The sequence below is a fragment of the Solanum lycopersicum genome, chromosome 3, assembly GCF_036512215.1.
Source record: "Solanum lycopersicum chromosome 3, SLM_r2.1".
Taxonomy (NCBI): Eukaryota; Viridiplantae; Streptophyta; class Magnoliopsida; order Solanales; family Solanaceae; genus Solanum; species Solanum lycopersicum.
Window position 1 is genome coordinate 58,026,674 of NC_090802.1, and position 24,612 is coordinate 58,051,285.

General features: G+C 32.8%; 2 protein-coding genes and 1 long non-coding RNA gene across 6 annotated transcripts; 1 reads left to right on the forward strand and 2 right to left on the reverse strand.

Moving 5' to 3' along the window:
* The first annotated feature begins 9,001 nt into the window (after positions 1 to 9,001).
* LOC101254569 (uncharacterized) lies at positions 9,002 to 16,133 on the forward strand. Of its 4 annotated transcripts, none has more exons than XM_004234281.5 (13): positions 9,002 to 9,589; positions 10,250 to 10,301; positions 10,644 to 10,916; positions 11,018 to 11,092; positions 11,176 to 11,234; positions 11,328 to 11,463; positions 11,647 to 11,743; positions 11,822 to 11,888; positions 12,963 to 13,061; positions 13,401 to 13,490; positions 13,860 to 14,014; positions 15,002 to 15,103; positions 15,570 to 16,133. In XM_004234281.5, exons 3-13 carry the CDS (start codon positions 10,664 to 10,666, stop codon positions 15,688 to 15,690), a joined length of 1,254 nt encoding a protein of 417 aa, XP_004234329.1. In that variant the 5' UTR covers positions 9,002 to 9,589; positions 10,250 to 10,301; positions 10,644 to 10,663; the 3' UTR covers positions 15,691 to 16,133. The 4 variants fall into 4 exon arrangements, with proteins under 4 accessions (XP_004234329.1, XP_010317549.1, XP_069151311.1 ...); XM_010319247.4 differs by having other exon boundaries at positions 9,073 to 9,589; positions 10,633 to 10,916; XM_069295210.1 differs by having other exon boundaries at positions 9,106 to 9,589; positions 10,633 to 10,916; positions 11,005 to 11,092.
* Positions 14,661 to 15,691, reverse strand: LOC112941100 (uncharacterized). Its single transcript, XR_003246067.2, has 2 exons — positions 15,551 to 15,691; positions 14,661 to 15,340 (listed from the first exon to the last, which is right to left on the reverse strand). It is a non-coding gene; the product is annotated as an uncharacterized lncRNA (long non-coding RNA).
* Positions 16,134 to 17,079: 946 nt separating the features above from the next.
* Positions 17,080 to 24,483, reverse strand: LOC101254276 (asparagine--tRNA ligase, chloroplastic/mitochondrial). The gene is made up of 15 exons (XM_004234280.5): positions 23,861 to 24,483; positions 23,696 to 23,764; positions 23,236 to 23,346; positions 21,919 to 22,023; positions 20,605 to 20,742; positions 19,963 to 20,043; positions 19,536 to 19,613; positions 19,322 to 19,390; positions 19,135 to 19,209; positions 18,958 to 19,041; positions 18,758 to 18,844; positions 18,547 to 18,642; positions 18,399 to 18,473; positions 17,739 to 17,865; positions 17,080 to 17,479 (listed from the first exon to the last, which is right to left on the reverse strand). The coding sequence occupies exons 1-15, from the start codon at positions 24,263 to 24,265 to the stop codon at positions 17,364 to 17,366; spliced, it is 1,716 nt and encodes a 571-aa protein (XP_004234328.1). The 5' UTR covers positions 24,266 to 24,483; the 3' UTR covers positions 17,080 to 17,363.
* Between the last annotated feature and the right edge of the window lie 129 nt (positions 24,484 to 24,612).

Here is a 24,612-nt window from a genome sequence, read left to right on the forward strand (position 1 = left end):
GGAGAGAGAGGAGAGAGCCAAGCGATATAGAGAGAGGGAGGAGAGAGGAGAGTGAGACTGGGAGAGAGAGGAGAGAGCCGATCGATATAGAGAGAGGGAGGAGAGAGGCGAGTGAGAGAGGACATAGAATGGGAGAGAGATGAATTGTATATGTATATAATTATATATAACTGTGTATTATACATATACATTTGTATAAATGGCAAGCGAGATTGGAAAAGGAGGAGAGAGGCGAGCGAGAATGAAAGAGGGAGGAGAGAGGCGTGCAAGAGTGGGCAGAGAGTGGGAGAGAGGTGAATTGTATATGTATATATGCTAAAAAATTGTATATTATACATATTTATATGTTATCCTGGTGAATATATATATAGAAACATGACTAATTATACAAACTCGAAGTCAGCCCACGAAATTAATGTATAATGTTAGTCGTGAGTGGTAATTATAGCAAACTATAGCCATGATGAGTGATTAAATAGCATAAATTTGCTTATCTACGTAATTTCCCTAATTTTTAATTGTACACTCTATTAAGTCACAATTAAAACTTATTTGGATGCAGTAGTTAAAATCGTCACTTCTCGCAACACTGTAAGTTTGAGAATTGATGAAGGGCTATTTCTGAAATTTTACTCCCTTTGTCAACAATATATAATTGTTCATTATTGACTTTATATACTTTTTAAGAAACTATAAATAGAAGGGGCCGGGTTTGTCCTTCTTCCTCTTTGATAGAGTAATAAATACAATGTCTTGAAAAAATGTAATAAAAAAGTGATTATACTAATAACAAGGATAAATTAAGAAGTGCAAATATCTATTGATTTCATAAAGAGGACAAATATTTTTAGACATTCCAAAATAATATAATAAATAATTATTATTAAATAGAAAATAATATTTCTTCTAAGAATAATAATGTCCCCAGTCTTCAAATCTTGAGTTTGGGGTGAGCTTAATTTAATTATCAAACAATCAATTGTTATTGTATAACAAAATAAGAATTTAAAGAATTGAAGAGATCTGTAGTGGATTTTTTATGATAAAGAGTTTTAACAAATACAAATAATAATAAACTTCAAATGTCGAATCACTCAATAAAGTGAATTTTTACTACTAAGTCCATAAATAAGATATTCTTTTTAGGCTTATAAATTTTTTTCCGAAGGAAGGCAATAGCATTTTTGTAAGACTTTTAACGAACAACAAATTTTCTAAGCGAGATTGGGAGAGGATGATATTTGTACTTTTTTTTTATCATGAGAAAATAACAATGTTTTTTTTTTAATCTCTCTGACTGAAAAAAAAAAAAGAGGCAACAATAATAAACAGAAACAATATCAAAATCAATAATATAGGTTACATAAATAACCTATGTAGTAATAGAAGTCTGAGAATTTAAAAAATACAAATATATTAGTGAAACTTGCTGAGATGAAAAAATATACATTCCAACTATCCATTACTAATTTTTTGTATTAATTCTCATCCTCCACACTATTTCTATTAAAAAAATTTATATCCTTGGATAAATTGAAATTACACCAAAGAAATTAAAAAAAAAAACTTTCTTATAATCAACATCAATCAACTTACAAAAAAATCTGAAATCTGACATCAAAGAGAGGGTACTATCATTTTCTATTTGTTTTTTTTTTTCCCTCTCCAGAAATCTTGCAGTGTCCCTCCCTCGAATCTTTAATTTGATAGCGGCAAACTCATCAGGGCCCACCTAACAAATCATATGTGGGGCCCCGCCGGCCAACCTCCCTGCTCCTTCCACGTGGCCAAGACACCAGCATGACGTAAGCATATTAAACAATACACGACCTTGATTTGTTTCTAAATTTAAAAAAAACAATTATCCAGTTAATTATCTAATTGCTAGATTATCACATAACTTCCTATTCAATTTAATTACATTGTAATTTTTAGAAATATTTTAAGGTCATTAATCTCATTTATTAAGAATAGATTTTTGTATGTAGCTTAGATATTGTAAAATTTCTAATATTATGTGTATATAATTATATGATATTTTTTTAATCAATAAAAAAAATGAGATTTAAACCTTAGAATCTCAACATGCATTTTAAACCGCTAAATCGCTGAGGCAACTTTAATTCTTATGTATATAAAGATAATATAAAACTTTTTTTTATAGAGAGAAGTTAATTGAAGAGTGTGTTTGGTACGAAGGAAAACATTTTCTGGAAAATGTTTTCCAATTTTCTCATGTTTGGTTGGGGTAAAAGTTTTGGAAAATGTTTTTCAAATCAACTCATTTTCCTCAAAATTAAGGAAAATGACTTCCCTTAAAAAATTAAGGAAAACATTTTCCAAAGCCCTCCTCCAATTTTAAATTACATTTTTTTTTTGGAAAAATATAAATTTTTTAAAAAATATTTTCAATTTCAAAATTTTATTTTTTCACCGATCTCGGACCACCCTCCCCCTCTACCCCCTCCCCCAACACCACCCCTCCCCAAAAAATTAATTTACTTTTTAAAAATATTTTCAACTCCAAATTTTTATTTTTAAGCTCCTACCTCTTCCCCCCCCCCGGCCAGCCCCCTACCCACCCCTACCAACCCCAAAAAATTAATTTTATTTTTTAAAAATACTATCAACTTCAAAAAAAAAATTCATTCCTACCTCCTCCCTCTGCCCCCCCCCCCCACCACTACTACCCCCACCCCTTATCACCACCACCCAAAAAAAAATTATTTTTAAAAATATTTCCAATTTCATAAATTATTTTTTATTCTAGTAAAAATAAAAAATATTCCTCAAAAGTATTTTTCATTCATAAATCAAACACTAAAAATCATTTCCGAAAAATAATTTCTACTCACCAACCAAACATGAGAAAATAAGTCCAAAATCTACTTATTTTCTAGGAAAACATTTTCTAGGAAAACATTTTCCATGGAAAACATTTTCCTTCATACCAAACACACCCGAAATCCTCCAAATTTAGCTCTAATAAATAATTAACTTCAGTTCTTTTTTTCTTTTAAAGATTCATTCATGTCACATAAATATGCTCCACGTTATATAGCTTTTTTTTTTCTTAATTGAAACAGAATAGATAATGTTACACCATCAATAATTATAAAAATATTATAATTTTTATTAAATTCGAATGACGCTCTCAACAATAATTGAATTAATGAATATAGAGGAAAGTGGTAATAATAATGGAGAAGGGAAAGGTGAAACGGAAGACACGCGTCAAGAGAGAAGCGGGTGCTTGGCTTGGACAGCACGTGATATTGCTTTTTAATGTCAAATGCTGAAAAGTTGGTTGCTTTCCCTTGCCGTTTCTGCCTCACAATTCACATGATATTTCTTCTTATGTGTTTACTCACAATAAAATATAAGTTGATCACTTAAAATAGGTATACTATTTAATAATATAAATTAATTAATGGTAATAAGTTGTAAAAAGTTAAAGATGATGTGCATTATTTTTTAAAATAATAAATTTTTAAGTGATTAACTTATTTATGTAATAAATATTATTATACATAAAGGCATTTTAAAATTTAAATTTAAAATGTTTAATGAAAATACTGTGTTTAATTAGATGATCAACTAAGATAAATTAATGCAATGTACTTCACCAATTTTTTCTTTTAAATTCATGTAGTATATTGCTCTTTAGTTGTTCTAAAAACAAATAATATTACTCCGTAATATAACTAATTTTATTTTGTACTTTATTCTAACTAAATAATTTACATTCATACGAATACGAATGTTTAACTTGTCCTCAATTATAATGTTTCAATTTACTTGCCTATAAATATTAATTTTTTTCGTAATTATAAATAATTTAACTTAAAGTTTTTCTATTATATATTTATGGTAAAAATGTAACACGAATAATTAAACAAGGTTGTAGATAACAAATTTAATAAATTCCTTTATTTACTTAATTTTTATCTAAGTTAATAGTATTAAATAAATTGTGATCAAGAAAAATGCTACTACTTAATTAAATAAAACGTTGATGGGAGAGTTCTTGCTATCAGTCAAACCATGCCACGTAGCTGCTAAATATTTATTAAACTAATAAATGTAAGGTTTGCGTCGTTGCCTTTTTTCAGTCTATTTCAAAGTTCCCTATTCATCATTAGATATTTATATAGTAACTCGTTTTCAATTAAAATTGAATTATTTTTTGTCTCTTTTTTTTTATAGAAAAAAATGATGTATTAAGTTGATAAAGATGAACGAAATTCTTACAAATAACAATCTTTAGAACATTTTAAAATAAAATTAATAGAGAGAAATTACTAAATAAAAGATCGACTTATATCATAAATGTTTCGATAGTATAATATTTTGTTTTTCGTTTATTCAGCATTATGTTGACCAATTAAATGAGGTTTCAATATTAAATGATTAATTAGTCTTATGAATTTCTTAAAAAAATAATTGGGAAGAATAAAATGTTGAAAAAGACTGATCATCGACATGATATTTCATAATTAATCCAGCTCTACCTCTGATCAACACGTAGTTTGCTGCATTTTGTATCATTCTCTTTTTTTCCGTCCATTTCAAATTTCAATTCAATTGATTTCTTATTTATCATTATGAGATATTTAGGAAATCGTTTTCACTTAAAAATTGAACTCTTTTCCACAAATTCTAGACTTTGCATGCTTAACACGTACCCTCAGTAGTTGTTGTCTCATATTAATTTGAACAACCACGATGACGATGAAAAATTATATTATTTATATATAAATTAAAATTACCTTTTATATTTTTTTCAACTTTTTTATATCTTTACTGAATTATTCATTCATAAAAAATGATAATTCGATCACTAATAATTCGTAATGGTACAAGTTTTGGACCACATAAGAATAGTAGTACACTAATATTTTCAACATTTGTTTGGCCAACGTAAAGTTGCAACAATTTTTCATATATGATGATCAATAGTACCACTTCATCAATGTTTTTAAATTTTAAATGAGAGTTGGGAAGTCAAAAATAAAATGTTTAGGTCACCAATATATATTGAAACTGACATTATTGTCCAAAAGAAATTCAGAAATTTTATATATATAATATATGTGCTTTCATATAGTTCAGAATAATTGGACGGCGCCCCATGTCCTATTGCAGTTGTTGATTGGTCATGCCTCCGTCACAAAATCATGCACAATGTAAATATCCTAAATAATTATCAAATGAATAAATTTTTATCATGATTAAATAATGTAGTCAACAAAAAAATATAAAATTAATAATAAGCAAAAACATATACTATCATTTTTTTCAAAGTTATTCAGAATTTTGAAATATTTCACAATCGCTACAATCTTTATCACAGTCTCTGTTCTTTGGGTAAGCACTCTGTGATGAGTACTAGACAAGTCACATAGAGTATGTAAACTGCACTAGGCAAGTGCTTTGCAACAGACTCAACTCAGAAGGAATCGATTCCAAATCTTTTTTTTTTTTTAAGTACTAAAAAGATACAGGCTTCTGATAACATAATTGTGAAAATAGCTGCACACATGTCAATGTACATAAAACATGCTACAGTATTCCAAATTAAGGGGAAATTGTCATAAATTTCTAAAATACTTAGATTAACAAGTCATTTTCTTAAAGCGATCGAGGGGCAGTGCGCACCCTGTTCCATATCATTTTTTGCATTATTGGATACTTTACAGATGTATCAAGTACCAATATCACCAACTAATTAAACGTGATATATTTTTTTCGAAAAGAAAGAATGAATGGGATCCCCTATTTTATGAAATTTAGGCTAGAAGGGATATAAATTATAATATATTGATGATTGAGATCCTTCTTCTTTAAATATCTGAAACATCAAAGATAAATTTATCGTGAAAAACTTTTACCTTAATAAATCCTAGGTTAAATATGTAACAATGGAGCTAGTATATATTTTGAAGCAACTTTGTTTAGGTTAGGATCAGATTTTAATTATTAGGGAATCGGATTCGGATCTGTACATATTTTGTTGGATTGAAAAACTTGTCTTTTTTGTTGTCATCAAATTTAAAACTGACGTCTTTTTGTAATGGGTTCTTCAAACAATATATATGATTCATGACTTTTATTGTATTATTATTATAAAAAATATATTCGCAATATTTTCTAATATTGGTCATATGATAAAGTGATATAGACCACACACCAACATAAAATTATATGGTCCATACATAGTTTTCTAATCATTTTATGCTTTACAATTCCCTACTCGAATAACTATAGATTCAAATAATGTATGTAGTCAAGGGGATATATTTAACGATCGTGATATTTATTAAAAAATGACTTTAGTTATCATCAAATGATTGAACAATCACAGTAGTTTACTTACAATAAACGATTTAATTATCTTTTTTATTCATAAATTATAAATGTTTGATTAATAATTGACTTTAAATAAAAATATAATATACGCACATTGATGACAAAAACCGTTTTTCAAAATGAACATTTAGTTGCAAAGTTGAGATGTGTTTTAGAGAGAGGTTTTTTGAGAAGATGATTTATAGTAAAAAAACTTATTTGCATGATATATGTGTTTAATCGAATTAATGTAACTTATCATAAATAAGTGACTTAATTGAATGACAATGAAGATTAGGTAATTGAAGTTAAATAATATTTTTATACACGTGATTTGGTATAACCTTTCATAAATGTTTACCAATGATTCATTAGAACTAGAATATCTAAGAAGTAATTATTGTTTCAATTAGGTAAATATCCCTAATAAATCTCAATATTTCAAGTGCATGGGACCTGAATCTATATATGATAGTGGCCCTTTGGAAGTCAAAGGCTGTGCAATGAAAAGTTTAAGTTATTGTATTATTAGTGTAATTGTCATCTTACAGTCATCAATAAAAGAGAGAACAATAACAATTAGTAATTGTTTCGTTGATAGTTAAAAAATAATATTGACTAATCAATGGTTTTAAGACTTTTAGGGGTCCTTAAGGGATCAATTTATAGTTTAATCTAGTATTTAGTTTTAGAATAGAAAAACAAACTCTACCAATGAGGTTAGGTAGCTATTTTAACACCAACTATTAGTATTTAGTCAATTTTTAAAAAAAATTATGATAAATATTTTAGAACGAAGGAAGTATATTGAAACTTAGTGGTTTAATTATATTGAAATATATAAAATCCTTTAACGTTTCATTATGAAAATTTAGTATTGTTATTATATGGAGAATTCTTCATGTCTAAATTTAATTATCATTACTATGTAATTTAAGTAGGTGAAACTAATTTAGTTTTCTTTCTTTAATAAAACATAGTCGTTTTGATTATGTATTTGTAACATCACACGATTAGTTAATTGATGAAATCGATGGAGTAAGAACAACTCCTCTTTTGATTTCTCTTTTTTTGGGAATAATTAACTATGTGATGAGTGAATTGTCAATACTTCCACGTGAGGAAAACATTTGGATTAGTGCAATAAAAGGGTTTATTTTGCAGATAATTAATAAAACACATTAATTAGTCGATAAGACATCCTTTATATAGTATTATTAGTCCTATTAAGCAAAGCCAATTGGCAAAACAAACGTCCATGATAAAATAACTAATTAAGGTACTACGCTCCTACTATTGAAGTCAAAACAACACATTCCTAAATCCTACCGACAAAGGCTGACTAATTCAAATAAGCAGCTGAATTAGTTTTTTTTTTTTTTAATTTTTCATTAAAAAACTTAAAATATGGTATAGAAATTAAAAAGGGATTAACATCTGTCATATATATATATATATATATATAATCATGTATAAATAATATAATTTCATTCGAAAAAGATGACAATATTTGTCTAGACATAATTTTACGATAGACTAACATCATGATATTTAATCTCAATAAATTAAATAGAGTTAAACATTTTATCGATCCTACTTTGTTCCAACTTATTGTAATAGAGCGACTGAGCTATAAATTCTGTCTTTTATCTTTAACCAGAAATTTTGAAATCAAATCTATATTTCTATTCAAAATGTAATATGGATATGAATGTGCATATCCTACCTACCCTCCTAGAGACACAAACAATTGTAATTTTGGACTTAAACATATTGTTGAGTCGAGCTTTATTTAATACATATTCAAATTATTTTTATTAAAAAGTATTTAATGTTAATATATTTTCAAATTATTTTTATTAAAAAATATTTTAATCTTTATGCAAATTAAAACTAATCATTTAATTAGATATGACTATTAATATAAATATCAGAGGTCCGATATTGTCCCAGAAGAAAAAATCGTTGGAGTACACTCTTTTACTTTGCCCATACCGGCCAATCTTAATTCTCAATAACTCAGATTCTTCGTGCCATTGCGCTTATATTTTCCAAGTAGATAAGAGCTTTTAACTTACATATATGGATATACAATAATTCTTTTTTTAATCCTAGCATCTCATTTTTATGTTTATAGAACATGCAAATTGCTTTATTTTAAAGATTATGAAATTTATTTAATAAAAAATTACAAGTGGGAAGAATAATTCAGATACAACCCCATAGTAAATTTATACACATGTAAACTAAAAGGAGAGTCATTAATGGACTTGATTTGTTCTTTCGCAATTCATTTAATTATTTTACAAGAGTACGGTTGTACGAAGTTTTATTTATTTAATCTAACTTATCTATACTAATTAAAGCTAACTCACATTATGAATTAATTGTTAGCTAAATTCCGAAAACATTAGAAATAAAAATCCCAACAAGGCTCAAATGGACCACATTTTGATAAAGTCAGCATTACTTTCTAGCATACACACAATTAAGCATATAATTAGAGGGTAGGTGTAAAAAATTCGTACGAATATTCGTAATATATCTTGAACTAAAATTATTATTAAAATTTCTTACGATAACTATTGAATTATTTGATGGAAATTTTGATTCTAATATTAAATAACGGAGATGATGAAAATCGAAAAAGGCTGTATTCGGCCTTTTATAAAATGCAAAACACCACCTCCAAATAATTGTCGTTACATTAGCACTAACTACCAAATTATTATGACAAATAAACGCCTTCTGGAAAGCAACTTCACCAGTAATAAATAATAATTATACTATTAATACTACTATTAATTTACTCTTAACCCTTCAATTTTTAAATATTTTTTGTTCTATGGGTTTAATTTTCTCTCTCTATCTTTATCTCTCTATTTTTGACGATTGCTTATCGAGATTTCAACTGTACGTTGAAGATTGAAGAAGCTTCCTTTATTTTTCTTCAACTCTTTTTAAAGACCCATTTTCTATCTCTGTTTATTGTCTCTGTCACTTTTTTTTTTCTTCAACAAATGTTCCAAGATTGAAATTTGTTAGCTGATTCTACAACCAAGTTGAGGTTGAGTTGATTTCTTTTGTATTTGCCTTTTCACAGAGGATTTGGGTTTTGCTCAATTAAGCTAAAGAGCGTCTATAGTAGGGTTTATGCTTCATTTTGAATCGATTCCCTGAAAATACGAACCCCATCTTCTTGTTGTTTATGGAAATTTTTGGGTCCTCTGTTTCAAACCAGGTATAATTTTCAATAATACGAAGTGGGTCTAATGATTTCAATGTTTATCGATCATATTTGTGCAAAACCTGAGCTGAGCTGCGACAGAATTTAATTGATTTGATTTGATTTTGGAAGCTTTAATACAATTGAATTGAATTGGGTTTCTTAAATTCGCATGCTTATAGAGTTTTGGTAATTGGGGTTGGTTGTTTAGCTGCTCCACTATCGTCCCACTGGATAATTTGATAATTTGAACTTATGAGCTTAGTGCGCTTTGTTCAAATTAGTTGTACAAGTTGGGTTTTGCTTATATGTTCGTTTGCTTTATTAAATGGGGTTTGCAATCCTTTACTCCAATGTTACGTGAATTAGAAGTTTGTGGTTCTCTTTCTTTCATCTTCCTTATTGGTTCCCCTTTCAAGAGAAGAAAAGGTACTTTTTTGTGACTTTTTATGTAATTGGGCTCAAAGCCGCCAACTTGTTTGACAAATCTGTCCAAGTTCATTATTGAAGGAAGAATTTTAAGTTTTTGTTAGAGGTAGAAACACAAGTCTGGTAATGTAGAAAACCAATGCACCTGTCACTTTTCATGCAATTCTTGTGATCTCCTTTTTCCTCTTTATTTTTACTGCCTGTTTGCACCTATACTCACATGAATATTCTTTACTTCTGATGCAGAAATTACCACAGAAATTGACCTATTGCCTAATCTGCTGATTGTAAAACCAGGGTAAGCTGGTTTGTTTTTATATATATTTAGTTTAGATACCTTTTGTGCATATTTAACATAAGAGTTTGTTGACTTAACAGATGGTTCTAGTAGCACTCTATGCCTCTATGAGATAGTACTCGTGAGCAGCCAACTGTTTGTTGGTTGCTCATTTATTGTGATTTTATTTCACTTTATGACTAGTCTCCAGCTTGAGTCATCCAAATTTTCTTGTGATGATTTTGCAGGGTTATTCATGTTAGAAATTTTTTTCTAAATGTGTTCATGATAGTGGTTATTATTTTTTCTTGACATAATTTTTGTCTTATGACCATTCTGTAATTTATGGTAGTGCTCTGGCAGATACGAGAAAATTTTAGGATATGGGATGCTTTCTTTCGACGCCGCAGGATACTGGTGGGAATAGAAGGCGGCCAGGAAACATTGGTGAGGTGTCTGTATTTGTTCCTGGATTACGTATCCCTAAGCCGGTTGATTTCTCTCTTGCACTTGGTGATCAATTGTCGAAAACCCTGGTGGAGCGCCTTTCCGCTCTCAGGACCAGAATAGTGGTTATGGCAGGGCAAGAAGCTCCCACAATTACAAGGACAAGAAGGAAAACTGCTACTCAGCATGGTAAGTTGCAGAAGAAGCATAGATATATCTTTCGGAATTCGACCATGTTTTTGTTTCTTTCCTTACATGTGGATATGATGCATAGCAGCTTTTTCTTGCAGGAGGTTCAACCCTTGCTGATCTATTGCAGGCTCTCGAAGATTACTTGCCTGTTATTTTGGGGCTAGTTAAAGATGGTAAATACTTTGGCTGCTATCTCGTTAGCATTTTCACTTTGTTGATTTTAATTGTGAGATGTTGTCTTCTTGGCCATTTTCAGGTAGCACATTACAGCATAAAGTGCAATTTATTTGGGTCAATCAAGAGGATGATGCAGAGGTCAGACTAGAATATATTTTCTTTTCATGTGTAGTCTTCTATGTGGTTTTGCCACCATGAAGAAGAATTGTCTTATTTGTCAAAATATTTCAGGAAACTGCAATATTTAGTGCTTGGTATGAAATACTGTCCGTTTTGCACTTGATGGCAACACTATCATTATCGCAAGCTAACTTGCTGCTTCTTCCTAGAACATCTCTTGATGGTTATTCACCAAAGGTATCTGAAGGTGGGTATTTCTCCCATGTTTAATTTTGCAGATACAGTAAATGCAACATAAATGTCTTGACGTGTTATTTTAATTTATAACACTTGTTTTTTGCGAAGTCTCTAAACTTCTCTTGGGAACTCATGTATCTTCGGTTTCAAATGGTTCTTTCTTTTTCCTCATTTTATGTTTAACATCTGACAGAGAGCAGGCGATCTTCTGTTGATATTTTCCTAAAGGCTGCTGGATATCTTGATTGTGCAGTTCGAAATGTTCTTCCCCAGTTGCCAGCCGAGCAAAGGTTTTGATACCTATGCAATTCAAATTAATTATGTCAGGTTTTGTGTTAGGTTTTCACTATTATTTGCTTTGTAATTAGGAGAAACCTGCCGGTAGACCTCGCTGAAGGAGTTCTGCGAGCATTGTGCCTCCAAGCATTAGGGCAGGTAATAGCACATTCATAGCATATATTGTTTCGGTTGCATATTTGAAAATTTAAATTGCCCAAATAACACCAATATTTTGCTCCAAGTTCTACTGAATATTCTCTCTTTCTGCATCAATGAGTACTCAATGATATCTGAGATTGTTATGGATGAATTTGGACGATGTAATTATATGAAATAAATTAATCTTCTTCTAGTGATGAACTTTTCAGCTTCTCTTTACTATAGGAATTTCTATATTAATCAATAGGATTTGTAGAAATTATCTATGACCAGATGTAGCAGATTTGCTGAAGAAGGAAATGAATATTTTTCATGGATCGACTCAATAAACACTGGAATGAAACATGAAATGTTCATGCAAGGTTAGCACTATATGTGCTATCTTGTCAATATCGATATTCCAACTTTTGAAGTCTCTGTCCTAATGTGTAGTTTTGCTTTTGCATTGGTTGTTAGTGGAACTTGACATGCTGTTACCTATGCTTTCAAGGAATAGAAGCATACTCTAATGACACTAATTAACAAACTGCAAGATACGTGTTTAGTATCTGGAGACAGCAAAAACAATCTTACCTATGCTTTCAAGGATGGAAGCATACTCTAATGCACACTAACTAACAAAGTGCAAGATTTGTGTTTAGTATCTATGAACAGCAAAAGCAATCTATTTTCAAAGATTTATTGTTATAACTGTGAACAATTGCGAAGGGGATCTTCTGGGTACATGCTTAATATCTAAATGCAGCAAAACAACTCCATTTGGCAAAATTTCTGTTATAGAAATGTGCATGTAGTGAAAGGAATCATCTGAATTTTTGTGACCTAAATTCAGCGGACTTTCGTGCATTTTAGCCATTTAGATTATGTCAGGTTAATATCAATCTATCCCTGAGCATTAGACACATGCTTGTTATTTTGGCTGTAATATGGTGTTGTCCATTTGCTTTTCTGTGCTGATAGTTATTGTTGAATGAAACTGTCAGCTGTTGCTGAATATCTAGTTAAGAGAATGTGTACTGTATGGATTGAATTTTCTTCCCCATCTGATGTTACTGTCACCGGTGATCTTAGGCTGTTGATATTCAACTAGGACTTGCGATTGACAGTACTAAAGCAACACTAGCTGTCAAAAGAAGGCTTGCTTGTGAGATGGTAAAATACTGGCAGCAGGTATTGAATCCTCTTGCCAAAGCATACTCACTTGCTTTGTTTGATAGAGAACCATATGGATTCTCTATATTATTCTGCTATAATCTAGTTCATTTCATTCCAATGCTAATTAAATATGGGCATCTCTGAATGCCACACTTATTGCTATACGGGTAACTTGTTTATTCTCAAATGGTTGGCATTGGCTCTGTGGATCATTTGCTTCCATTGGAGTCCTTGGTCCTTTTAAACTCCTTTACTAACATAGTAGTAATAGAAAGAGGAAAATAAAGCTGTGTTTTACTTTACTCCAGATAGTGTCTGAGATATCAACTACTTTGTTTTTTTGTTACCATGCAGGCTCAAGATAACATCATGAACCTTCCATTATCAAATGGTTGGGGAGAAAAGCATAGGTTTTTCGTGAAGTGGAAATATATTGAAGCCAAGGTATCTTATGATTCTCTTTCTTGTTTTTACTTATTCAATTGCAACCTAAAATCCTCTTAAGTATGTCATGGAATGGGTATATATAGCATAAAGCAATTATGATTCTTCCACATTCCCTGCCATAGCATGAAAGCTTTCGTCTCTACTCCATTTTGACTGTTTTGATTAGAATTTCTCCAGAGTTCAGGGGTTTTGGAGACTAAGATTAAGAGTTTAGGGGTTTTGGAGACTTAGAAATGTCTCTACTCAACTTCGTAATCCATTTATCCATGCTGGTCTTTGCAATGTTTCTGCAGCTTCTTTGCCTTCTATATCTATTACCTTATTCTCACTACAAAGTTTATGCATGACACATAAAATTCCGCGTAGGCTTCAGCATACTATTATCATGGTCTAATCCTTGACGAAGGAAATACGGAAAAATCTCATGGAATGGCAGTAGCTGCCCTGCAAGCAGCTGATGAGTATCTGAAAGAAAGTAAGAAGGCATGTGAAGCTTTCAATGCAGCCATTCCTCTCTCCAGGTAAAGTTGGACAATCCATTTAAAGTTTTCCCCCCTTCATTACTCTTCAACTCCCTATACTTCCTATAGTTCTTTATATCACATGCTATGCAGTGAAAGAACTTATTTTGGAAAAGAAAAAGTGGAAAAAACTACTTGTAGCTCGGCTATAGATTAATTATGAAACCAAATCTATAATAGAGACCAGAACTATTAAGAATATTGGGAACCTATCTGTATGTTTAACTCCTTTAGTTATCAAATTTGATTAGGAAATAACTCTTCCAATCAGATAGGTTAGTGCAGAGTTTCAGTTATGGCATTCATCTAATGACTCAGATGATGGAACAGATCTTCAGTTTATCTTCAGCTTAAGACTTCCAACAGGTTTCGTGCATCTGGTCTTGTTATTAATCAATTTGTACTGTATCCCAGTTATTATCTCTTTTTTTTATCCTTAGTGTTTCCATCTTTCTGGGAAATATCTTTGAGCATGCATTGTTTTCAACAGAACCTCAAAATATAACTTCAAATGGTAATCAATTACCCTTGGATGTTATTTTAAAAAAAGAAGAAGATATCCTTGGATGTGTTTTCTCAAGATGTTACTGTATCTAAAGCTAGTGTTGTTTTAATTTCGGTGTACATGAAGCAATGTTATGAGTAGTTTGCTTCTAGACTTAATAGGATGACTTTACTATTTAAAGATTCATACTAACTTGTAGAAGTAGTGTCTAGTACTCAAAATTTATCAGACTGGGAAACATCATATTTTCATTTGAGCAACTTTTACACCCATTGATGTGCTATACTGATATTTCACTAGAAGCATCTAGAATTAGAAACTGCATTAAGCTATGTTTTGACAATGAGCTTGCTGGTGGACAGGAAGACCATCTGCTGATAGCCCATCTGATTTTGTCCCCCTCCCCCTTGCCTGGTTGTAGCATGCCATCATTACATTTATCCTTTCTTATCTGTCTGCCTGACTTCCATTTGCCAATCCAGAAATCCTCCACTTTGGGGAACGATGAAGTATCTTGCCGAGAAAATCCCAAAGGACACTTCGAGCAAGGTGCGGATCAACAGGGATTTGTACTCTTATGAAAAGTAAGTTTTCTTTTTGTGGCTTTGCAGATATGATGACACTAGGCTGCAGAATTGCTTATCTGAAGTAGATTGCAAAAATTTGATATTGGTTTTGAGGACAGCATGTTTTCCTTGTATTTATTTTGAATTTGGATTGACATATTACAAGGTAGCCTCTTGACTTTGATGAGGTACAGAATTGTAATAGTAAGGGAAATCCTTTTTGCTGAACCGCAAGTTAAACCAAGTCCGTTGAGCCTAAATAAGAATTAAAAATTAAAGAGACTTTTTAAATAAAACATGAAAAAAATGTGCAGTTATGACATCCAATTACAAAAATGAGTAGAAATGCAGTAAGAGTTAGATATTCTTGTCTCTAGGGAAGTTTTTAATGAAATAGTTAATGCATTTTTTAAGTTTAATCAATGTCCAATATAGAGTTTCCATGCTGGAAAAAAGTACTTATACCTGAAGAGGATTGCTGTAGGATCATGGAGACAGCCCCAACGCTGCCAGACTTTGCGTTGGCTCTCAAACCTGATGAATATCAGCTTCCTCATGTGGATGCATCTTGGGATGATGAAACTTACAGGCAAGGGACAGCTTAACCCAAACAAGCTCAAAGGATGACTTAATTTGGCTCATCACATTTCAGTCTCTGGGAAATCCAGGCTGGTTGAAAATGCAGCATGACTGTCGTCATATCTCCAAGCTATCAAACTCTTGCTATTCGCCAAAGGTCCCCTCTTTGCTGCTCCTCTAGTTGAATGTGATCTCTACTTCTTCGAGTAAATTTAATCTTTATTTCCTTTTTCCTATTAGATGTATAGTCAACCCTGTGAGTGAGTTCTGTACAAGTCGCTTTGCTTTTGTTTGTAATCTTTGATCAACAGGAAAAAAGATGTATTTCTTTCCCAGCCTACCAAATAATTTCTAGTTCCACTTGTCCACCAACATGAAGCCAGAACCAGTTGTGCAAGTTGTTTGAAAGAAAATGATGTTCTATAAATTCCACAATTTGTCTTTTGAAGAAGCTTATGAGCTAAAAGAACCTCTCTGTATCTTTATTTATTTTTTCAATTCCAATTACTTACTTGTAAGTGTATAAAATGCAAACAGTTCTCCGGAAACTATTCAAATGCTAGATCTCTTTGGCACTGAGCCTTTAATGAGGAGTTCAGCTCCTGAAGAACTAGATATTTATCATCCTATGCTTGAAACTAGTGAAAGCAAAAGACGGAATAAGGAAGGGAGAGTTCGGAGAAGTATTTTCTTCCTTGTTAGATTTCTTTGGCAACGACTCTTAATCAGAGTTAGATTTCTCATATGATCAGTCAACTAATAGGTTGCTACTTGAAAAAACTGGAATCGAAAAGAAATGTGGCTTTTTGAGATAATAACTGTCAATTGTGTGAGCATTTGAAAAAATGGAGAATACTCAAGTTGTTTGCAGAAATAGAAATTCTTCATCCTATGCTTGGAACTAGTGAAAACTAGAGTGGAAATGGCAACAAATCAGGAAAAAGGAAGTGGGATATCAGAAACCCATTTTATTCTCTTTGCTTTAGTGTTGGGTGGAAACTGGAAAACTTGTGACTTCATTTCAACTTTTGCACAAAACAGAACAAGAGGATAAATAGAATAATTTATGATTCTTAACAGTTTCCGGCTAGTGTATAACAAACTAAACTGCCGGCGGGCTACAAATCACAAGCTTTTAGTATTTTTGAGTAAAGATACACACTCTACGTAATTTCTCTTCAGAAACCTCCGCTATTTGAGTGATGCAGAGTCAAATACACCTTATAATATATGAACACAGCTACTGCAACAATGAGTTAATAATGTTGGACCCATAAGTAACTGAAAAAGTTTTTGCTCAAAGGCTGATGACTTGACAGTGAAACCACAGTTAGACTAGATTCTCCAACTCTCACCAGTTAACTAGCTTTAATCACATAAGCTGTTTTCCTTTTTTCTTAGACTCCGTGCAGTGCTTTATAGAGGGGGAAAAAGCCATTATAAATGGCACCATTACATTGGGAACCCTACAACTTATAAGTTTTTATGAAAAACACAGTTTTTTGGTGTGTTCCATATCTCTAATTATTTCGGAGAAATGACTATAACTTCCACCATTTTAACACGCTCTACAAAATCTATATAACGAATGAATAGTGAAAAGACAAAAAAAGGATTACAGAAGGTAGTATTGGTGACACTGCACCTTTTTGGACCGATTCATTTTTTATAAAGAGTAGTACCCTTTTAAGGTCAAAACTCAAAACTCTGCAGAGCCAGGTGTTCGAGGGAAAGGTATTGCATCTCTGATATTGTCTATTCCAGTCGCAAATTGAACGAGCCTTTCAAAGCCTAGTCCAAATCCAGCATGAGGAACTACAGCATTAGAAAAGGAGATGTCCAATTATAATCTTATGCCGAAAAATGAAAGACTATAAAATGATGAGCCGAATTAAAGGTATTGCAGGCGGGGTAACTACTTGAAGGCAAGTTGCAACCAAAATTAATTTAGCAATAAATGAAAGTTGGATCAAGAATAAGGTGCATGCATTACAATACAAAAGTTCTTGAACTTTATGAATGATGACAAATTCAAGCAAGAAAACACCAAATTTATTTAACAAACTCAAATCACCTGAACCATAACGTCGCAGATCAAGATACCACCAAAAGCTTTCTTTGTTGAGGTTCATGTGATCCAAACGTTCCTCTAGGTATTCAAGGCGTTCCTCTCTTTGACTTCCACCAATAAGTTCTCCAACCTGAAGATGAAAACAACCTTGAGAGATTGAGCTAGAACAATATTATACATCAGGCCTGTCCATCACCTCGACTTGTTCAACTTTATCAAATAAATGGAATCTGGACCTCTAAGTCACCTAGAAACAACAGTTAACAATCCAGCAGGCATCACAAAAGAAAAATGTCAGTGGGTTCCTGGCAATACCAACCTGTAAGACATTGACTTTGCTCAGGATTCAGATTCATACACGAGCATTTCATGCTATGAATAATATTATTGGGTTTTGCATGAATGCCCATCTCATGATAATGGGTGAGGGTGGGGAGATGGTATCCACGACCATCCTTTAAATGTAGGATTCCATGTCTCATCTAGACGATAAAAATAGGAAACAGCTATGTGTAAAAGAGGTGGTTTATCTGATGTGAGATGTCTATTTTAGTGTAAATAAATAACAACTAATGAAAAAACAATTTATTCTCCATTTGTTCGATTAATAAAAGAGAAAATATACATGACAAGTAAAGAATTGACTAAGTTTATGGACTCTACCCGAGGTACCAACATATCCATGGCTGCAACAGTCTTCCCATCATCGTTCTGCCGCATGTAAAATGCCTTGATGTCCTGAAATTATGGAACACCGTCAATTATCTGAAGTCCCCTACAGCTTCCATAATATGCAGGTAGGAAGTTAAACCTTCGGATAGTCTCTAATAATCACAGGACAACCACCAAAAGCCTCCTCGGTGATATATCTTTCATGCTCACTTTGCAAATCACATCCCCATTTCACCTACCATATGCAGAAGCAGCTCATTACAATTTAAGGAAAAGTGACAGAAGTACGGATGGAGAGAGACTGGCCAAAAAATGCATGTGAGAAAGCATGCAAATAAAAGCACACCTACCGGGAAATCGAACTTCTTTTTTGCTTTCAATAGAAGCTCAACAGCATCAGTGTAACTCAACTGCACAAAGTTCTTCTCAACAACATCCTGTGGAGCATATGATCAACAATTAGACCAACTATTAGGAGCACACTATAGACCCCAAGCAGAGTGGAGAATACGTTGAGAAGTAAACACATCAAAATCATAGAAATTCATACGGTAAGTCTATTGATGATCCCTTTCTCAATCCAGGTGTCAAAAAAATCCATATCTTCTTTGCAATTCTCCAACACATGTTGCACCTTTCAAGCAGATACGTCAATGCAAAAGTCTAGTTGTGAGAACAAAGTAATAAATATTCACTAAGGAACAGCGAGATGTGAAAGGTAACATACTACATACTGGAGATAGGCAGTAGCACAGGCCATGTCATCATCCAAGTCCGCAAAAGCTAGTTCTGGTTCAATCATCTTACACAAAAGAACTTAGTGTCAACATTTTATTTGTTTCTGCCCACAAGTATGGAAAGAAATATACAAAGAAGTTCTACTATATTTTATCAGTTTTAGAGTATAAGCTTACCCAGAATTCAGCCAAGTGCCTGGAAGTGTTAGAGTTTTCTGCTCTGAATGTAGGGCCAAAGGTGTAGATCTGAACCAAAAGTTGACATTGTCAGAATATGAAAGAATGAAGAAAATAGCATGAAGGATTCTGTGACCAAAAGATAAAGTTGGGAAAAATGATTACAAGCCAGAGAAGGTAGCATATGAAACTAAAAAGTGAAAGGAGACTCTACATCGGAGAGCGCAGTAGCATATGTTTCACCATTGAGTTGCCCAGACACGGTTAAATATGCTCGTTTCCCAAAGAAGTCCTGCAACACGGATGCAATTTACAAAAGATAATTAGACAGTTAATGCAGAAATCCAACATCAAATGCATGTACCTATTAACTTTCTGAAATTTAAAAGTTCACATTGCTTGTAAGGATATAAACAGACTTCAAGCCTGTTTGGATGGGCTTATAACTTTTAAATTATTTTTGTTATTTTGGCTTAAAAACAAGAGTCCAAAAGCACTGTTTATTTCACCCAAACACTAACAAACTGCTTAAAAGCTATTATTATGTAAATAAGCTGCCCAATTCAAGCAGGCTCTTAAACTGCTAGCTAATAGATTCACTCTAAAATGGGCAAAGCACCCTGTTTGATGATTTGACTTACTTGTGACCAGTCAACAGAACCAGACTCAGTAGTAGGAATAGCACTAACTGGTGAATCTCCACCTTCATTGGAGTTTGGAATCTGTTTGGCAAACAAACATCTTACTAAAGCACGAGATATTTCATAAAAAAGAATATAAGGAAAGTTCTACTAAGATATTTGAATCTAACGAAGTATTGTTGGGATCTGAACGAATTGAAAAGAACCAAATAACGTGTATATTTTGCAAAGTTATATGCACAGTAGCAAGAAAAAAACTAATCAAGAAGAAAGAGGTCAAGATAAAGTTAACCATAAGAAACCATCTATATATCTAATAAAAGACAAATAAAAGCATTATTTCTGCAAGACTAACAAGACTAGAAGTAGACTAAGCTATAAAGCTTTGTGTTAAGAGTCTAAACAACAATATGACAATGCAAAGTAACATGATGTAGAATTTTGATCTTTCAATGCATCATCCTCTTAGCCCTCAACCATGTTCAGAGCTTTGTTGCTTGTTTCTTTTTTTCCTCCCTTTCTAAGTTCTTAGAAGAGGTAATTAATGTGAAGAGACAAGGCACAAATCGCACTAGAACACCTATTGGGAATTTTGGAGAAGACCACATAGATGATGTGACATATTAAATCAACAATACATACCAATGTAGTAACACAGAATTGCTCGCCAGCTCCTTCACAATCAGAAGCAGTGATTATTGGACTAGAGACCCAAACAAAGCCATTTTCTTGGAAAAACTTGTGTGTGGCATAGGACAAAGCATTCCTCACCCTCGAAACCTAAAAGAAGCTGACATATCAAATTAGGGACCGGAAATGATAAGGATATTGTCTTATAATATAATTTTGCATCTTATAGTTACCACTATAAAAAAAATAATAACAGAAGTTTGCATCCATAGAAACAGAGAAATCTATCAAACACAGGAAATGCAATGGCTACTAAGTATGCATTTTTTGACTCACAGAATTTATCCCATGGGTGATTTCACGAGTCAAGTTAATCACTCCTTCATGTTAAGTCTAATGCTGTGACAAATTACCCTTTCAAAATGCCAAATCTATTGTGGTTCCATTAGCAAGATCAATTCCTACCAAGCTACCCTGTACTAGCTTCTCAAGAAATCCTGAGTTTCACCTAATAGTAAACCAATAATTTAACATTTCCACAAAAGGGGGATCCGGACAATGTAAGTTAATAGGTAAAATAGGGAATAAGTATTACTTGCCTCAGAAAAGGACAACCAGACAAGAGCCTTGAGAATTTTAAGAACTAGAAATATAGCCTCCCCATGTGATATATTTGCACAAGGTCTACTGTAACTATTCTACAATTCATTCCACATCACTAGTTACATTTTCTTGTCATAATTGGACAGTGATCCAAATAAATGTTCACCTTTTTGGTACTTATATATGAGATCTGAAATCGAAGGCTATACAGATGAGGGAATAAGGATGAAGGGGCTAAACAGAAAAGGTAGTTTGGTTCTAGCATTAACTGATCACAGGCTGCAGCGGCAACCATAAATATAAACAGGAATGTATATAATTGTCATGAAAAATGGATGTAGAGAAAGTAATTATTTTCTTTCTTTCTTAAACCATTACAGGTCCAGTAGCTAATTTTTCTTGTAAAATAGGGAATTGATTTGTAAGTATGTCAAATAGAAAGGGGTATATCAATAACCACTTGGAGGCAAGGTAAACTAACAAACTTATTGTATGGACGATCAAATAGAATACTTCCTAATTACATGCAATTAACATCATTTTACTACCAAACAAACTAATTGCATGGACGACCAAATAGAATACTTCCTAATGACATGCTATTAATATCATTTACCTACCAAACTACATGAATATTCCAATACCTCCCAAGAGAATACAGGTAAAACAAAATCAAAAGATTGAAAACTAGAAATGACAAAGTGCAACTATCCCAACTCATACCGCACCAAAAGTGTTTGTTCGAGGGCGAAGGTGAGCCTTTGTTCTCAAGAATTCTCTGCTGACTCTTTTCTTCTGGATGGGGAAAGAAGGATCACTTTTACCAACCTGCAAGCAACCCAACAAGAGCAAACCTACTGATTAAATGGACAGTGTCATTGGGTATGTTGTTGTTGTCATAACATAGGCAACAATTAGATAAACATGAGAACTACACAAACACTCCCAACTTTTTTTTTGATGACAAGGAAACCCGCAACCGCTACCCTTTGAGTGCGCACAATGTAAAACCCCCTTGCAAACCACATAGGAGAGGTAACCCACACTAGGCAAGCCTATGTGGGCAAGATAAGAATGCTTCTTGAAATTATCTAAATGGAGCTGCTAAAGTGTCCTTGTAGCTTCTGCCAATTGTTTCCAACAAATTTGATTCATTTTATACTTAGATAATGAAGGATTGACAGGAAATCATTCCAGGGTTCAAAATTCTCAAGTCAGTAAAAAAAAGAAAGTGCAAATTATGGTATCACATTCAGCATTCATAGTTTGGTAGCTCAATATATAAATGATAAATTCTTCTTTGGCATCTAGCAAGCCATAAAACAATGTCATAAGCACTGAGATCTTTTGATGATTGTACCCTCCCACCCCCTCACCCCCACCCCCAACCCCACTCGTTCTCTCTATACCATGCTCTATGTTGAACTGTTAAATCTGTTCAGGGAGTTGATCTTATTTCAAGCTAGTACAGAAAAGAATTTGAACCACCATGGCAGTTCCCCCTGAACCTTCTCAATAACTATGTTCAACAAGCTATAAATAAATTGTTGGAGTTGCCATGTGATCAGAGTAGTTATTAGCAAAGAGCAAAAATTTGCAGCAATATTAAAATTCTTGGTGAAAGATTAAAGTAGGCATGGAGTTAACTATATCGCTCTACTCGCTGGTGGAGTCTCGAGAGCTGCTGGAAGACCATGAATATCATCTAACTTCAAATACATTTCAATAGCTATTGCACATGTTGTGATTTATAAAGATAATGCATTACACAAATACAAAATCTAAAACAACAATATTGATAAGCTTATTTGGAGGCAGAAGATGTAGTATTATGTATGTGTATAGTTCCTCTTAGGATCTTATAATCAAGTTGCTTCTCATATCCTCTCTTCTGAAAAAAAACTAAGTCAAGAATTACCCGTCATAGGTAGATGCTCTGTAAGGATTGTTACCAAAAGAAAATAAAAGTATCCTAAGGATGTTTAAGCAAACTCATAAGCTCAAGCATTGACAATAAGATGAAATTGACAAAGTCCTTACCACTACAAGTTTCTGAACCTTCAACTCAATTTTCTGCTTTGACCCTTGGCTGCTGACGACAGTACCTTCAATCCATACTGATGCACCAGTTGAAATTAAGCCATTCTCCACCTATAAGAAATGTGTGGAACAAAGTAAACGAGCATTATAGATTGAAACAAGCAGGTCAACCAGTCAGATACAAAGTTGAAAACCAATCGATCAAGTGATCACCTTTCCTGAGGACCAAACTACAGTTGTTTTGTTTCTTTCAAATAAAACTAATATATGTGACCCTGCAGATATTACCTCCCAAGATTTATGCACAACTTCTCTTTTTGAAATGGACTTCATTTACTTCCAAATTATATGCACGTGAGCTTATGATAATAAGAAATCAGCACAAAATGTAGACTAATGTAGTTTCTAACAACTTTAAGCTAGCTGGTCACTCACACAGGAAGCTATAAACAGTCAGTACCTGATCATAACCCTCAGCATCAGAACCCATAACACATTGCATATTTGAAAGACAAGAACCATCATTAATCTGCACATTGGACAAACCAGCCAAAAATTTACAATCTCAAACCTATGCAATAAAAAGAAGAAGAGGCAACTCCTCAGTTGCAAGTTATGACATTACATCAATAAACGTCACACTGCTCTGAGCCCTAACCGTGCGAACCCATCCTCTAACCACCAAAGTTTCACCAAGACGGTCCAAACCTTCTTCAGGTCCTCCCTTTATGTCCGCAACCCTCAACCTTTTCCGAAATTCCCCAACTTTTTCAGTTTTTACCCCCTCTTTTGCCTCAATATTTTCAAATTTGGGTCTTTCAACTGCTTCTCCGGATGAAATAGCGGCGGAAACCACAGAGCAAAAGCTCCGTCGACGGCTCAAGTAGGGTGCTGGAGGCAGCTGTGGAGGGTACGATGAGTAGAAATTGGGGTTTAAGACTTTGATAGGTCTTCGGTAATGACTGAAGAACCGGACGGCGTAGAAGGGCTTAAGGCGGAGAGTGGTGGCCGGAGACAGAGCACCAGCCATTTTTTCCAGCAAAAGTCTTTTGAGTATTGCTATCAGTATCACCTCGCCAATGGTTTTCTACTGCTCCATATCCGGATATCCGCTCATAATTCAAACCCGATTTATCGCATGTATGATATTTTTAAAAAATAAATAAATTATTTAGTAAATGAGAGAAAAGAAAAAACTCATCCTCATGTTAAATTTAAGGGAAAAAAGCTCAAAAATGTCCAACTCATGGGAAAGGTTTTAAAATGCCTTTTTCTTTATTTATTGGTTTAAAAATACTTTCAAAAGAAATACCTATTACTTAACAAAATCTAATAGAAAATTTACTACATAAGTGACAAAATTTCATTGATCTAACT

Bases quoted from the DNA above. Each gene is read 5' to 3' on its own strand.
- LOC101254569 (XM_004234281.5), top strand. From the start codon at position 10,664: ATGGGATGCTTTCTTTCGACGCCGCAGGATACTGGTGGGAATAGAAGG. The intron at 14,015-15,001 runs GTAAAGTTGGAC...TTGCCAATCCAG, and splicing joins GCAGCCATTCCTCTCTCCAG to AAATCCTCCACTTTGGGGAA. The intron at 15,104-15,569 runs GTAAGTTTTCTT...GGATTGCTGTAG, and splicing joins GATTTGTACTCTTATGAAAA to GATCATGGAGACAGCCCCAA.
- LOC101254276 (XM_004234280.5), bottom strand. From the start codon at position 24,265: ATGGCTGGTGCTCTGTCTCCGGCCACCACTCTCCGCCTTAAGCCCTTC. The intron at 23,347-23,695 runs GTACTGACTGTT...CATTTCTTATAG, and splicing joins ATGCTGAGGGTTATGATCAG to GTGGAGAATGGCTTAATTTC. The intron at 19,391-19,535 runs GTAGAGTCTCCT...CTTTTGGTTCAG, and splicing joins ATGCTACTGCGCTCTCCGAT to ATCTACACCTTTGGCCCTAC.